General features: G+C 29.1%; 1 protein-coding gene across 2 annotated transcripts in view; it reads right to left on the bottom strand.

Annotated features, from left to right (window-relative positions):
- LOC145268445 (neuralized-like protein 4) overlaps nucleotides 1-15,171 on the bottom strand; it is a 164,551-nt gene that overhangs the window by 31,339 nt on the left and 118,041 nt on the right. For both annotated transcript variants that reach the window (XM_080124008.1, XM_080124009.1), the window contains exons 15-19: nucleotides 14,450-14,662; nucleotides 11,133-11,231; nucleotides 10,210-10,347; nucleotides 8,627-8,800; nucleotides 3,180-3,338 (exon numbers count right to left, since the gene is read on the bottom strand). In XM_080124008.1, coding sequence (XP_079980134.1) covers nucleotides 3,180-3,338; nucleotides 8,627-8,800; nucleotides 10,210-10,347; nucleotides 11,133-11,231; nucleotides 14,450-14,662 — 783 coding nt within the window. The remainder of the gene's footprint in view (nucleotides 1-3,179; nucleotides 3,339-8,626; nucleotides 8,801-10,209; nucleotides 10,348-11,132; nucleotides 11,232-14,449; nucleotides 14,663-15,171) is intronic.

Raw genomic sequence — 15,171 nt, 5'->3', positions numbered from 1 at the left:
TTCACATGCCTCCCAGCAGTGACTTAATCCATAATACATTGTAATCTACATTGCACTGTAGAGAACCTACAGTTGATTCTATAAAATTATTTTTATATAGTGGCTTGAATTAAAGTTTCAATTGTGCTCTAAACATAAACATTCATTTTGAATGCATCCTTCACTTATCAAAGAACATACTTTTTATTTCATATAGTGAGCCTTTCTGCTTGTGTGGTGATAAAACTTTTAAAATGTACTTATGACGTTAGACCGTGTTAGAGTGTTAACTTTGGTCCAAATCAGACTGTTCCCTTTTTAATCAAATTTTTTCAATTATCAATTTTTGATACTTAATGAGAGCATTCTGATAGAAAATCTATTTAAGAACATTCCTAGACACAAAGTACATTTGTGTAAAATTTTTGTAAAAAATCGTCCCAACCATTTTGGAGTTCATAAGGAACAAACTTACACACATAGACGAAGTGCCTTATATATTTTACTATAATTTAGAGGAAGATAGTAGAGTACCACTTACTAGATGACAAGTTTTCCCACTTCATATTCACCGGGAAAAATTTTTAATGAAATAAATTGTATGCACCCGTTTTACCATTACTATAACATTTTGAAAAACGTTTTCAGCTATTATTGAATATCATAACTGCTAAAACAATTTAATTATGGTTAAAAAAACGTTTTCAGCTATTATTGAATATCATAACTGCTAAAACAATTTAATTATGGTTAAAAAAACGTTTTCAGCTATTATTGACTATCATAACTGCTAAAACAATTTAATTATGGTTAAAAAAAACGTTTTCAGCTATTATTGAATATCATAACTGCTAAAACAATTTAATTATGGTTAAAAAAAAACGTTTTCAGCTATTATTGACTATCATAACTGCTAAAACAATTTAATTATGGTTAAAAAAAACGTTTTCAGCTATTATTGACTATCATAACTGCTAAAACAATTTAATTATGGTTAAAAAAACGTTTTCAGCTATTATTGACTATCATAACTGCTAAAACAATTTAATTATGGTTAAAAAAACGTTTTCAGCTATTATTGAATATCATAACTGCTAAAACAATTTAATTATGGTTAAAAAACGTTTTCAGCTATTATTGACTATCATAACTACTAAAACAATTTAATTATGGTTAAAAAAACGTTTTCAGCTATTATTGAATATCATAACTGCTAAAACAATTTAATTATGGTTAAAAAAAAAACGTTTTCAGCTATTATTGAATATCATAACTGCTAAAACAATTTAATTATGGTTAAAAAAACGTTTTCAGCTATTATTGAATATCATAACTGCTAAAACAATTTAATTATGGTTAAAAAACGTTTTCAGCTATTATTGACTATCATAACTGCTAAAACAATTTAATTATGGTTAAAAAAAAACGTTTTCAGCTATTATTGACTATCATAACTGCTAAAACAATTTAATTATGGTTAAAAAAAACGTTTTCAGCTATTATTGAATATCATAACTGCTAAAACAATTTAATTATGGTTAAAAAAACGTTTTCAGCTATTATTGAATATCATAACTGCTAAAACAATTTAATTATGGTTAAAAAAACGTTTTCAGCTATTATTGACTATCATAACTGCTAAAACAATTTAATTATGGTTAAAAAAAAAAACGTTTTCAGCTATTATTGAATATCATAACTGCTAAAACAATTTAATTATGGTTAAAAAAACGTTTTCAGCTATTATTGAATATCATAACTGCTAATACAATTTAATTATGGTTAAAAAACGTTTTCAGCTATTATTGACCATCATAACTGCTAAAACAATTTAATTATGGTTAAAAAAAACGTTTTCGGCTATTATTGAATATCATAACTGCTAAAACAATTTAATTATGGTTAAAAAAAACGTTTTCAGCTATTATTGAATATCATAACTGCTAAAACAATTTAATTATGGTTAAAAAAACGTTTTCAGCTATTATTGAATATCATAACTGCTAAAACAATTTAATTATGGTTAAAAAAAAAAACGTTTTCAGCTATTATTGAATATCATAACTGCTAAAACAATTTAATTATGGTTAAAAAAACGTTTTCAGCTATTATTGAATATCATAACTGCTAAAACAATTTAATTATGGTTAAAAAACGTTTTCAGCTATTATTGACTATCATAACTGCTAAAACAATTTAATTATGGTTAAAAAAAACGTTTTCAGCTATTATTGAATATCATAACTGCTAAAACAATTTAATTATGGTTAAAAAAACGTTTTCAGCTATTATTGACTATCATAACTGCTAAACAATTTAATTATGGTTAAAAAAAAACGTTTTCAGCTATTATTGAATATCATAACTGCTAAAACAATTTAATTATGGTTAAAAAAACGTTTTCAGCTATTATTGAATATCATAACTGCTAAAACAATTTAATTATGGTTAAAAAAACGTTTTCAGCTATTATTGAATATCATAACTGCTAAAACAATTTAATTATGGTTAAAAAAAAACTTTTTCAGCTATTATTGAATATATCATAACTGCTAAACTAATTTAATTATGGTTAAAAAAAACGTTTTCAGCTATTATTGAATATCATAACTGCTAAAACAATTTAATTATGGTTAAAAAAACGTTTTCAGCTATTATTGACTATCATAACTGCTAAACAATTTAATTATGGTTAAAAAAAAACGTTTTCAGCTATTATTGAATATCATAACTGCTAAAACAATTTAATTATGGTTAAAAAAACGTTTTCAGCTATTATTGAATATCATAACTGCTAAAACAATTTAATTATGGTTAAAAAAACGTTTTCAGCTATTATTGAATATCATAACTGCTAAAACAATTTAATTATGGTTAAAAAAAAACTTTTTCAGCTATTATTGAATATATCATAACTGCTAAACTAATTTAATTATGGTTAAAAAAACGACACTAATAGAACAATGATACTCAATAGTGCCGGGAATACTGCTTCAGCGTTTTGGTGGACCCTTGTGTAACATTTATAATATCCTAGTGAAGGACATTCTCACCCACATACTCTGCACATAAGATAACCACCCAAATGTATTAACCAACCAATGCAAATAATATTTATACGAGAAACAGAGTGCCTTTACTTTATATATAAGATACAAACATAAAAATATATATATATGCAAAATATTAAAACTACTTACCTTTGTTCCGCATACGAACACAGAATCTGTGTGAATGACGATCGACGATCTTCTAATGTCGACAGCCGAGACAGGGAAGTTGTATCGGTCTGGATTGAATCCAAGGACGCCAATCATTAATGATGAAGTCCACTTTGGATTGATCTTATCGATATTAACCTGTTGGGGGAAAAGGAAATTTTAAAAATTATATTTGTGTGTGCATATATGTATTACATACAAAAATATATATATATAATGACACTTTATCAAATCTCCAATATTAATGTATACTGCAACACTATCCCATTGATTACAGTACACAAAATAACCTTTATACCCGACTGGCTTCTGGGCCTTGAAAAGTGGTGACCATGTAAAATATACACATATATATGTGTGTGTGTATATTTATATATATATATGTATGTATGTGTGTGTGTATATATATATATGTATATATGTGTGTGTGTATATATATGTATATATGTGTGTGTGTATATATATATGTATATATGTGTGTGTGTATATATATATGTATATATGTGTGTGTGTATATATATATGTATATGTGTGTGTGTATATATGTATATATACATGTGTTTGTGTGTATATATATATGTGTTTGTGTGCATATATATATGTGTGTGCATATATGTATATGTGTGTGTATATATATATATGTGTGTGTGTGTGTATGGGGGAAAAAAAGGGGAAAAATTCCAATAATATTAATAAAAGGAAAATAAAAAACATAATATCTTATTTTTCTTTTATTAATATTATTGGAATTTTTCCCCTTTTCCCTTGTACATATTTGTGAATTATTCCATGGATTTCTGCCTTTGGATTATTTTGGACCATCTTCCAATCATGGGATTTCCTTGGATTTCACTTGTGCAAATAGAAATTCAATTAACTTTCTTGAATTTATATTTTTGGATTTTACCGTCATTGGATTATTTATCTTTCACCAGACTATCCATTCACGTGTAATCACCTTTTTCTTCACCATATTCCCTCTGCTTCACTTTTTTGTTATCAAGTAAGATCTTTGACTTACTTGTTGTTTCATCAAATACTTTTGTATGCAAAATCCTATCCCGCATTTTGCTAATTCCTACCCTCTGATGAAAAGGAAAGTATTTCTTTGAAACTCTGCGGATTAAGGACTATCCACTTATTAAGTGTTTCCTTTTCAGATTAAATATGTTTTTAACTCTTTTTCAAAGTGTTTTTTAACATGTTTTATTAACTGTTTGCTGGTATATATATATATATATATATATATATATATATATATATATATATATATATAAGTAAACGTGTCTGTGTATCTGTGTGTATTTCACTACGCAATAACTGTCAATTTTTAGTCTACAGGCTCAAAATTTTATATAGAGGGTACTGAGATTTGGGAAAATCAATGTGATCGGTTTTTGGCCAGAAATTTGGCGATTAAGGGTTCCAAGTTCAACGATTTTACTTTTGAGAACTCTACCAAACTCCTCCGACAATTTTGGGTCTACGCACTTGAAATTTTAGATATAGGTTCCTTGGACATGGATCTAACTTAATAACTTGATTTGATCCCAAAACAATAAATGTTAAGGGGTCATAATAGGGGTCAAAGTTAAAAAAAATTGATCTCTGCAGTCTCTTCCAAATTACTCAGACAATGTCTGATCTAAATATTTGAAATTTTACATAAAGGGTATTCAGAGATAGGGCAAGCTTTTTCATCAGTTTGGGTCGAAACTTTTTAGTTACCAATACATTAATGTATGTATGTATGTTTGCATGTCTGCCTAAAACTTTCAATAGAGGCGACAGATTTTACTAAGATCAGTATCGTTTTAAAGTCCGACCTTTCATACGACAAATATCAAAAAATTGGCTAAAAACATTAATATCTTCCCCTTCAACTAGGCACTTTTCTACAGGGGGGCGGGGTCACTTTTTTTCGTCAATATTTTTGGAAGTTATCATCTCCTTTAGATTGTGTAGCCTTAATTTAAAAAAATGTCACTTCCTGTTTGGCAGTGGTCGTAACAGCATAAACGCTAGGTTTTATCCTGTTCCTTTCCTCCTTTGCGGTACGGGTTCGAGCCTGCCTTCCTATTACCACTTTTTTTTTTTTTTTTGCTCAACATACACATCCAAACACCCGGGCAACGCCGGACTGAAATGCTAGTATATATATATATATATATATATATATATATGTATATATATATATATGTATATATATATACATGTATATATATATACATGTATATATATATACATGTATATATATATACATGTATATATATACATGTATATATATACATGTATACATGTATATATATATATGTATATATATATATATGTATATATATACATGTATATATATATACATACATTATATATATAAACATGTATATATATACATATATATATATATACATACATGTATATATATATATAAACATGTATATATGTGTGTATATATATATATATATATATATATATATATATATATATATACACACACACATATATATATATATATATATATGAGCAAACAGTTAATAAAATATGTTAAAAAACACTTTGAAATGAGTTAAAAACATATTTAATCTGAAAAGGAAGCACTAGATAAATGGATAGTCCTTAATCCGCGGAGTTTCGAAGAAATACTCTCCTTTTCATCAGAAGGTAGGAATTAGCAAAATGCGGGATAGGATTTTGCATGCAGAAGTATTTGATGAAACAACAAGTAAGTCAAAGATCTTACTTGAAAACAAAATAAGTTAAGCAGAGGGAATATGGTAAAGAAAAAGGTGATTACACATTAATGGATAGTCTGGTGGAAGATAAAAAATCCAGTGACGGTAAAATCCAAATGTAAAACTTCAAAAAAGTTAAAAGAATTTCCATTTGTACAAGTAAAATCCCAGGAAATCCCATAATTGGAAGAAGATGGTCCATAATAATCCAAAGGCAGAAATCCATGGAATAATTCACAAACATGTGTACAAGGAAAAGAAATAATGTTAATAAAAGAAAATAAGATGTGCTTTTCACTCTACTTCCGAGACATAACTATAAATAAAAAAGACCTAGGAAGAAAAAGAGAGAGAAAAAAAAAAAGGAGAGAGAAAAAAAAAAAATGATAAAGTTAAATATAAAATAAAGGGAAACAGAAGTCAAAACAATCCAGACAGGAAATGTTAAAGGCGCGAAAATATATATAGGGCAAAATAATATAGGTCAACTGAAATGTACAGGTTATCAATTAAAAAAAATGTCAGCAAGAGTTATTAAACAAATATAAAAATAAAAATAAAAGGAAAATAAAAAATAATAAATATATAATAAATAAATAGAAAATAAAGAAGAAATAAATAAATAAAAAGATAAAATATAATAAAATATAAAATATAATATAAAATAAAATAAGAATAAGAAAAGAATAAAGATAAAAAATAAAAATTATTTAAGGGGAGAAGATGGCCGGTATCTGCAATTTCAGGGGGGAAAAAAAAAACAGTAAGTAAATTCATATAGTAAAATTTAAGTAAATATACATACAAGATATGAAAGTGTGGGTAGATTGATATATTAGATAGATAGGAAAGTTTAAAGAATAAAACAGAAAATGCAGATAAAAAACCGGCAATGCAAAGAAGAGATAAAGAATTAAAATAAAGGATTATTAAATTATAAAGTATTAAGAAGTATGTCGAAAAACGAAAAAGTTAAATAAAAAATAAAGCAAAAAGAAAAAGAAAAAATATTTTATATCTATATAAAAGGTAAAAGTAATAACTATGTAATTTCAAAATTGCCATAATTAAATTTGGACTTATGTTTACAGAAAGAGATCAGTTCATTTTTAGAATTTATTATATTGTTACTTTGAGGGGAAGTAATTATAGTTATAGCTTCGGTTGTACAGAGGCGACATGACTTAACTTTTTTTATAATAATCCATTTGATTGAGAAGGGAGTATTGTTAGAGTTAAGTTTTTTAATTAAAGTGGTTAGAGAAGTTCCTTGGTTATTATTAGAATTATGGTTGTTAAATGAAGAAATGTGGGTTTATATTCTTTTCTTAATTAATGTTGAAGTAGCGCCGATATATGTATGTACTTTATTAAAAGCTCAAGGTCTGGTATTAATATTAATTTGCTGATTTGTATTAGTTAAATAGTTTGAATTTTGTTCATAGTGTTCAACAAATGGTGGGACAATGTCTGTATGAGGACTATTTTGGAGGGGATAATGAGTGTTGTTAGTGTTAGGATGGCTGTTAGGAGAAATATTATTATTCTCATATATATATATATATATATATATATATATATATATATATATATATGTATGTATGTGTGTGTGTGTGTGTGTGTGTGTTTATTTACCAGTGGTGAAAAAAATGGACTAGAGTGCTCAATGTGTAGCCAGAGCTGTATATAGGAAATTTATTACTGTGAGTCCAGAATGAGTTTACATATTGTTTCAGCTAGAGGAATATTTTTTAACCCAAAGCTTATTTACATATACTTACGTATTTGTGTATGTACATATACTCAAGCACATGCTCCTCCCCCATTGATGTGTGTACATATTTTGTACATGTGTATTCATGTGTATGTATTTGTGTGTTTTTGTTATTTACTTATCATAAACATTTTCTTATTAATTTTTTATTTAATTAACTTACTGATATTCTTACTTATTTTTATATTATTAAAATAAACCTATAACGTATAATTCATCTATTTACCCTCCTATTTTCCCCTTCTTTCTGTAGTTTTCTAAAAACTACTTTTAATTATATATTATTTTTATTGGAATCTTTAGGATAAGTAATTTGTATATTTATTTATTTATGAATTGTTATCCTCATCTTCATAGTTGTTGTTTTTTCACTAAACTATCCACTCGCCTTCTTCAGGGAATTAACCGCGACATGATAAAAATGTTGAATCTCTTAACTGTATCCCCAGTAATTATTGCCTTCCATAGTTGCTGTTGCCTCACCACGTTTTTGGTCAACTAATCCTTTGGCCGGCTTTGGATAGGAATGCTCAATGTCTATCCACTGCACGAAGGGCAATCAAGGTTATATTTTTTGGTCTTATAAACCCAAGTTTTTTGTTCTTAATCATTCTTCCATCTACGGTTCCAGGTAAGGATTTACTGAAGAGGGCAGTTTCATTCCTACCTAAAGCAGGCCAGAGGATTAGTTGTCCAAAACGTGGTGAGACAATGACAACGATGGAAGGCAGTAATTATTGGGGATACAGTTAAGAGAGTCAGCATTCCTATCTTGTAACGGTTAATCATCTGAAGAAGGCCAGAGGATGAGTTGGCCGAAACATGGTGAAACAACAACTATGAAGATGAGAATAACAGTCCACAAATAAATGTTAAAAAAAAACTTTTAATTAAAGATTTTTTTTTCAATATTTATATATTACCTGGAAAAGGTGATTCCGCGTCAACGGCTTTCCTGTAACAGTCACTGCATGGTTGTAACTTGTTGTGCGTCGAGCGGTGCAACCCTGGTCAGTCAGTGTGACATTCTTCCCGTGATTTGCATGAAAGTCCAGATCTGATGCCTCAGATGTGTCACGGTCAAGATCCCCGTCAATCTAAAATAAAAAAAAATAGGAAAGATTATTAATCTACCTAAAATGCTGTGGATCTTGTCTGCTTGTTATATTGCTGTGAACACTGGATGGTTTCACTGTTTTGTGATGATATGCTTCATTAAACGAGAGGTGGAGACTAACTGTGCACAGTGGGTGATGTCACTAAAGGATATATCATCTATTGAAACAGATAACCAAGTGACAAAATGATGACAAGTCAGAGAGAGGAGCGGGGGATAAAAGATAGTTTTTGACATGTTAACAAATGATCTGTGACAAACTATTATTATTATCATATTATTATTATATTATATTATTATTATTATTATTATGTTATATTATTATACTACTAGAAGTGAATAAAAATAGATACGATGGCATGACGTGAAAGAGAAAAGAAAAACCTATAGCATTAGATAAATATCAACGTTTCGTCCCCATTTTGGGGGACTTCTTCAGGATGATACAATTATTGAGAGCAATTAAGTTAAAACCATGATGAGCAGAAAGATTTCTGTGTTGCCCTAGATTATAAATTATTCTGATTATGATTATAGATTTATATGCTTTAAAGAAGTGTTGCACAAAATTCTTTAGCGTAGGTAAAATTCACTCACCTGAACAGAAATTTTGCACCAATTTTATGCACGTTTACAAAGATTAAAATCAATATATAATGATAAACCTTATGTCTACAATACTTATTCTAATTTTGATAAGAATCTATTACATGATTTTGATTCTAGAAAATATCTAAAATTTAAGACCCCATAAACCTTAGGAATAAATTGAAAATCAGGGAATCTAATTTAGTTGATATTTAATGATTGTAAGACAATTCAATGTAAATCTGATATATTTGAATTTTCAAATGGAAGGGAGAAGAAGTCTGCAGAAAAATAGACTAATTCCAAATTTGGAATGGCAATATCAAATAAAAAATAGTTTTTTTTTTTTTTTTGTTTTTTTTTACACAGCGATCACCACTTATCAAGGCCCGGAAGCCACTCAGGGATAAGGGTTATTGCAAGTACATTACGTTAGTGAGGAGATTTGCTGAAGTGTTTACTTAAGGGGGCGGTTCATTAGGAATTTGTTAACATTGGACTTGAAGACATCCAAGTTATAGTCCGGAGGGAAGCAGGCAGACGGAACAGAGTTCCACAGGCGTGCAGTTCTAAGAAAGAAGCTTTGCTCATGGAATCCGCGTTAGTTACAAAAAAATTAAAAAAAAAAACATCTGAAATAATAAAAAATAAAAATTAAATGATCCATAATGCTCTTTGATTTAAAGTGATAATTTTATGCTAAATTTATACAGAAAAATTACCCCTTCCCCATGATATAAAGTTTAAAATGCATTTTATATTATGATAATATATCACGCTAAAATGTGCTTGGCTACTTACCTCATAAGGACATGTAGCCACATCTGAGGGAAGTGAGGCGGGTGTTGGCACACAGCTAGAATTGCCATCTGCCACTGCGCGGCTGACGACAGAAATACTTTCTGTCTGGCCGCACAAGTCGACAACAGCGAAAACGTTCTAAAAAAAAAAAAAAAAAGATAAAATAGGGGAAAAAATAATGAAAAAGATTTAGAATTATTTTTTTTAATTCATATGTTTACAACACCCCCACAAGAACTGTAAGAAAAAGAAAGAAAAAAATGTATTTAGATACATGAATATATGCATTTATATATTAAGACATAAACATGTTTATATAAAACTTTTTATTATTGCATTAATTTTAACATAAAATCCACTTTATAATAGATCTATCAATAGCCACAAACGCGTCTACTATTAAAGATGGACATTTTCTGCACTACAAAAATAATACATCTAACCAATAATCATTGCCACAGCATATTTATAATTAACATATTTGGATTAAATATATCAAAACAATCATTTTACATAATGCATAATTTCCACATTTCTGCTTACAATATAATTGGCTCATTCTTCCACTCAACCATTTTTAAGCGATTTATAGGAATCCATAGGCATTACGATCATATACAAGACTAATTTTAAACTATTTCTGAAGAGCTATTTTAAGAGAGAATTAAAATGTTTTTTTTTCAATGCTCCCCTCTGATGTTAAGAATGGCTTTCTAAAATCTTGCAAAAGTTGGAATCATTTCAAATTATCGCCCTTGACCTTCCAACTATTTAAAAAATAGCATGGAAAGATCATTGATTGCTTAGCCATGAAATTTAATTTTCTTCATAATAAAATTAGCTGATCAATTTTTTGTGTACAATATTTCCTTTCCATCACAAGTACATACACCATAAAGATTTTCCTGTAAGATCGTGCTTACCTTTGGAATGTTTGATGCAGCGACCCCCATATCTTCACCATCAATGCAAATGTGCATTGTGGCGTCGCTGCAACGTTTGACACCAATGTGGTTTCCAACCTGAAAAATAGAAAAATTATATGTATAAACTATCAGGACCCAGTAGAAATATGACACAAAGCCAGAACAGATCATGTAGAAAGGCAATAATTAGAAGGAAGTAAATAATTAAAAGTATACTGTATTCTCCCTTACATATTATAATTATTTTAGAAACTTGTTTAGTTTAATGAAGACATCAAAAAAATGAAAATATTGAAAAAAATTATATTGTATGTGCTCGTTATGGAATTAAGTTCTCGTTAAAAAAAATTTCACTTAATTTGATGGAGTAGTTTTTTTTTTTTTACAGAAGAAAATCAAATGAGATTGATCGAATCTTGCCTATTCCGTGGAGAAGGAAGGGGAGCCAAGAGAGATAACTCCAATCACTGCTTAAAGTTTGTCAAAATTTGACGAGATTTTGAAACATGGGCAGAAAAAATATCTAGATAAATATTTTAATTTTTTCACTTATTTTACAAAGTCTCTCTGCCCTTTTTTAATCCCTTTTTCATTTTAAGGCACCACTCTCCTTGTCCATGCAATAAGCAAGATGGCAGAATATGATCTATCTCATTAAAATTTGATTTTCCTCTGTAAAAAAACAAAAACCTAAATTAAGTGAACATTTTTATGAGAACTTACTTCCATAACATACAATATAATTTTTTAATCTTTTCATTTTTGTTAATGTCTTGATTAAACTAAACAATTTTCTAAAATAATTATAAGGGAGAATACAGTATACTTTTAAAGTAGAATAGCATCTTTGCACGAAAAAGAAACAGTGCAATGAAAAATTAAGAAATCTCATATTAATAAAAATAAAAGGTTAATTAATTCTAAGTAATTTGTATTAATTAATAGACGTCTGTTTAAACATAGAAATATACCTATTAAAAATATTTATTCAGTGTAATAATTAGTTTAAGGCTGGACATATATCTAGATTATACGAAATAAGTTAAATAGAGTAAACAAATTCCATGAATTAGTTTTGCATGAAAAAAAAAAGAACCCAACAAAATACATATATTCTAGATTTAACCATTAACATTATTTAAAACAATATAAACTCATTATAAATAATAAATTAAAAAATATTATATAGATATTTTTAGTGTTAATTATAACAACATGAACACATTATATTAATACGTTGGTAAAGTGTGAATGACTGCATTACAATCAAAGATGGCATATCATAAAACACAATTGCAAGTACTCTTCCAATGTTTTGGATTTATTTAATCATGCCCATATTCTTTTCATTTTCTTTTAAATTTAATGAGTTCTTAATCTTCTGATGGGTCAGGGCAGAAAATATTAAAAAATTTATATAATAATTATATGATTATTTCCTGAATTTCCTCCCAAATACTTTGAAGTAAAAAGAAAGTTTACTTTATTAGAGATTTATTCTCGATAATCTACTTTATAAATTTCACCTGTCTATTTAAATGTATGTACGTATGTATGTATGCCTAAAATTTTTGACAGAGGCAACAAAGTTTCATGAGATTGGTATCATTTTGAAATTCAAACCTTCGGATGACAAATCTCAAAAAATTGGTCAAAATTATTAATTTCTTCACCCCCAACTGAGCACTGGTCTATAGGAGGGGGGGGGGTCACTTTTTTTTTGTCGATATTTACAAAAGTCATCCCCTCTTTTTGATTGTCTAACCTTAATTTAAACATACATCACTTCCGGTTTTGTGATGGGCGCAACAGCAAACATGTCACATTTTTTTTCACATTCTTTTCCTTCTTTGCGGTATGGGTTCAAGCCTACCTGCCTGTCTTCCAAACACCCAAGCAACGCCGGCCACCCAGGCTAGTCTATGTAATAGGCAAAATGGGCGCGCATTTCTGTATGTCCAAGAAATGCTTTTTTTGCTAGGCTTCTCGACAAGGTTACTATTTTGGAAAAGTTTCCTTATACTTCCTAGATTATAATATCTCCGATTCGAAAATGGACATCGTCCCTATCTTTATTTTGATCAACTTTTAAAAAATTACCTTGATTCCTGTGTTTGTTTGTCTTTTTCGTATAAAAACGAAACTAATCGAAGCAAAGTCAGCAGCCTACTGGTCTTCAGGCCGTCACGTCCAGAAAGGCAATCAGCTTTGATCAATCTGAGGGAAACCCTTTATATCAGACAATTGCTATTCATTCGAGAGTTCCCCATTTTCGGGGGAGCTGGTTTTCCCCAACATCATGGGGAAACAAATAAATAAACTAGCCTCCAGCTAGACGTTCATTTATGCACCTGTGTGAACTCATTCACTTAACTATTCATTTCTGCAAGTCAAATTTTTGATTGGCATCAATTGATTTGAACGCTTTACACTTCCTGTCATGTCCTAGGGTAGCAGTAAGATGTCAGGTTTTCTTCTACTTTCTTTTCCGCCTTCGCGTCACAATTTTTTTTTTTGCTCAACACACACCTCCAACTCCAAACACTTAGGCAACGCCGGCACCCAGGCTAGTCTTCTATATAAAAAGTAGTAGCGTTTGCGTATGCGGACAACTCTCCTACAACCCACACCCTGGACAGATCATGACCAAACCTGGCATGGTCCTCCACCTAGGGATGTATCACACCATTTTCCAAGTTAAGGGTCAAGGTTGTAGCCTATATATATATATATATATACTCTCCTACAACCCACACCACTGGACCAAACCTGACATGATGCTAGTCTCCAACCTAGGGATAGTGCATACCATTTTTCAAGGTCACGGTAAAAGGTTAAAGTCATGTTTGGTGCAGCTCTTACAACATCCACTTACTGCAAGGGTGCCCACGAAGCGTACAGCAAAGTCTCATGCAAAGCAATGGTATCTTTGCTTTTATAAATAAAATATTTGCTGAAAATTAACATTTTACAACATTTAGTTAAAAAAAACATTGCAATGAATTATAAAATTAATCTTACATAAACAAGCGCTATAAAATTAAAATTAACATTACGAGATGCATACAAATATGGGAGTGTATTTTATCATCATTATAATATATATATATATATATATAAGTAGATTTTCCAATATTTAATTGTTCCCACTGGTATAAGTGTGTGTGGGTGTAAATAAAATAAATATTTGTTTACATCCAAAAAAATATGGGCAATTTTCTTGAAGGTTGAAGACACTATTAACCGTATTACTGTTTAAAAATCAACAAAAAATATATATATATATATCATACATAAAAGTAAATCTAACCAACCTGCAAGCGATAGAGTGACGGCACATAGTTCTCCTGCACGACTGTGCCATTCTTTCGCACATCAGACCCGCCGACAGCCCATGTAGCTCGTGATGTCAACTCATCAAGCGACTCAGGTAACATCGTTGGGCCAGTTGAGTCAGTGATTGACAACGTAGTCAAGCCTATCTTCAGTGAGCCAGACCACAATTGAGAGAGGCGTTCGATTTTAACCTGGAGAAAAATATGAGAAAATAAAAATCAGCAGTTTATAATTTATATTTATATATATATATATATATATATATATATATATATAGAGGGTGTTTCAAAAGTCTTGGGAACATAACGATTTTTAATAACTTGTAATGTTCCCAAGACTTTTGAAACACCCTGTATATATATATATATATATATATATATATATATATATATATATATATATATATATATAGAGAGAGAGAGAGAGAGAGAGAGAGAGAGAGAGAGAAAATAAAAAGGAACAAACCGTATTATGTGTTCATCAACGTTTCGTCTTTATTTCGAGACTTCCTCTGGATGAATGAGATTAAGAAACAAAAAATACCAGAGGAAGTCTCGAAATAAAGACGAAACGTTGATGAACACATAATACGGTTTGTTCCTTTTTATTTTCTCTATTTTGTCGGAATACTATTTCCATTATTTTCATAAGTGAGAATATCAACCTGTATAGTCAATGAATTTTTAATCTACACACATGA

The sequence above is a fragment of the Euprymna scolopes genome, chromosome 43 (genome assembly GCF_053919585.1).
Source record: "Euprymna scolopes isolate OS-2025 chromosome 43, ASM5391958v1, whole genome shotgun sequence".
Lineage (NCBI taxonomy): Eukaryota > Metazoa > Mollusca > Cephalopoda > Sepiida > Sepiolidae > Euprymna > Euprymna scolopes.
The sequence above is the reverse complement of the archived record's forward strand: the minus strand, read 5'-3'. Positions and strand labels throughout refer to the sequence as shown.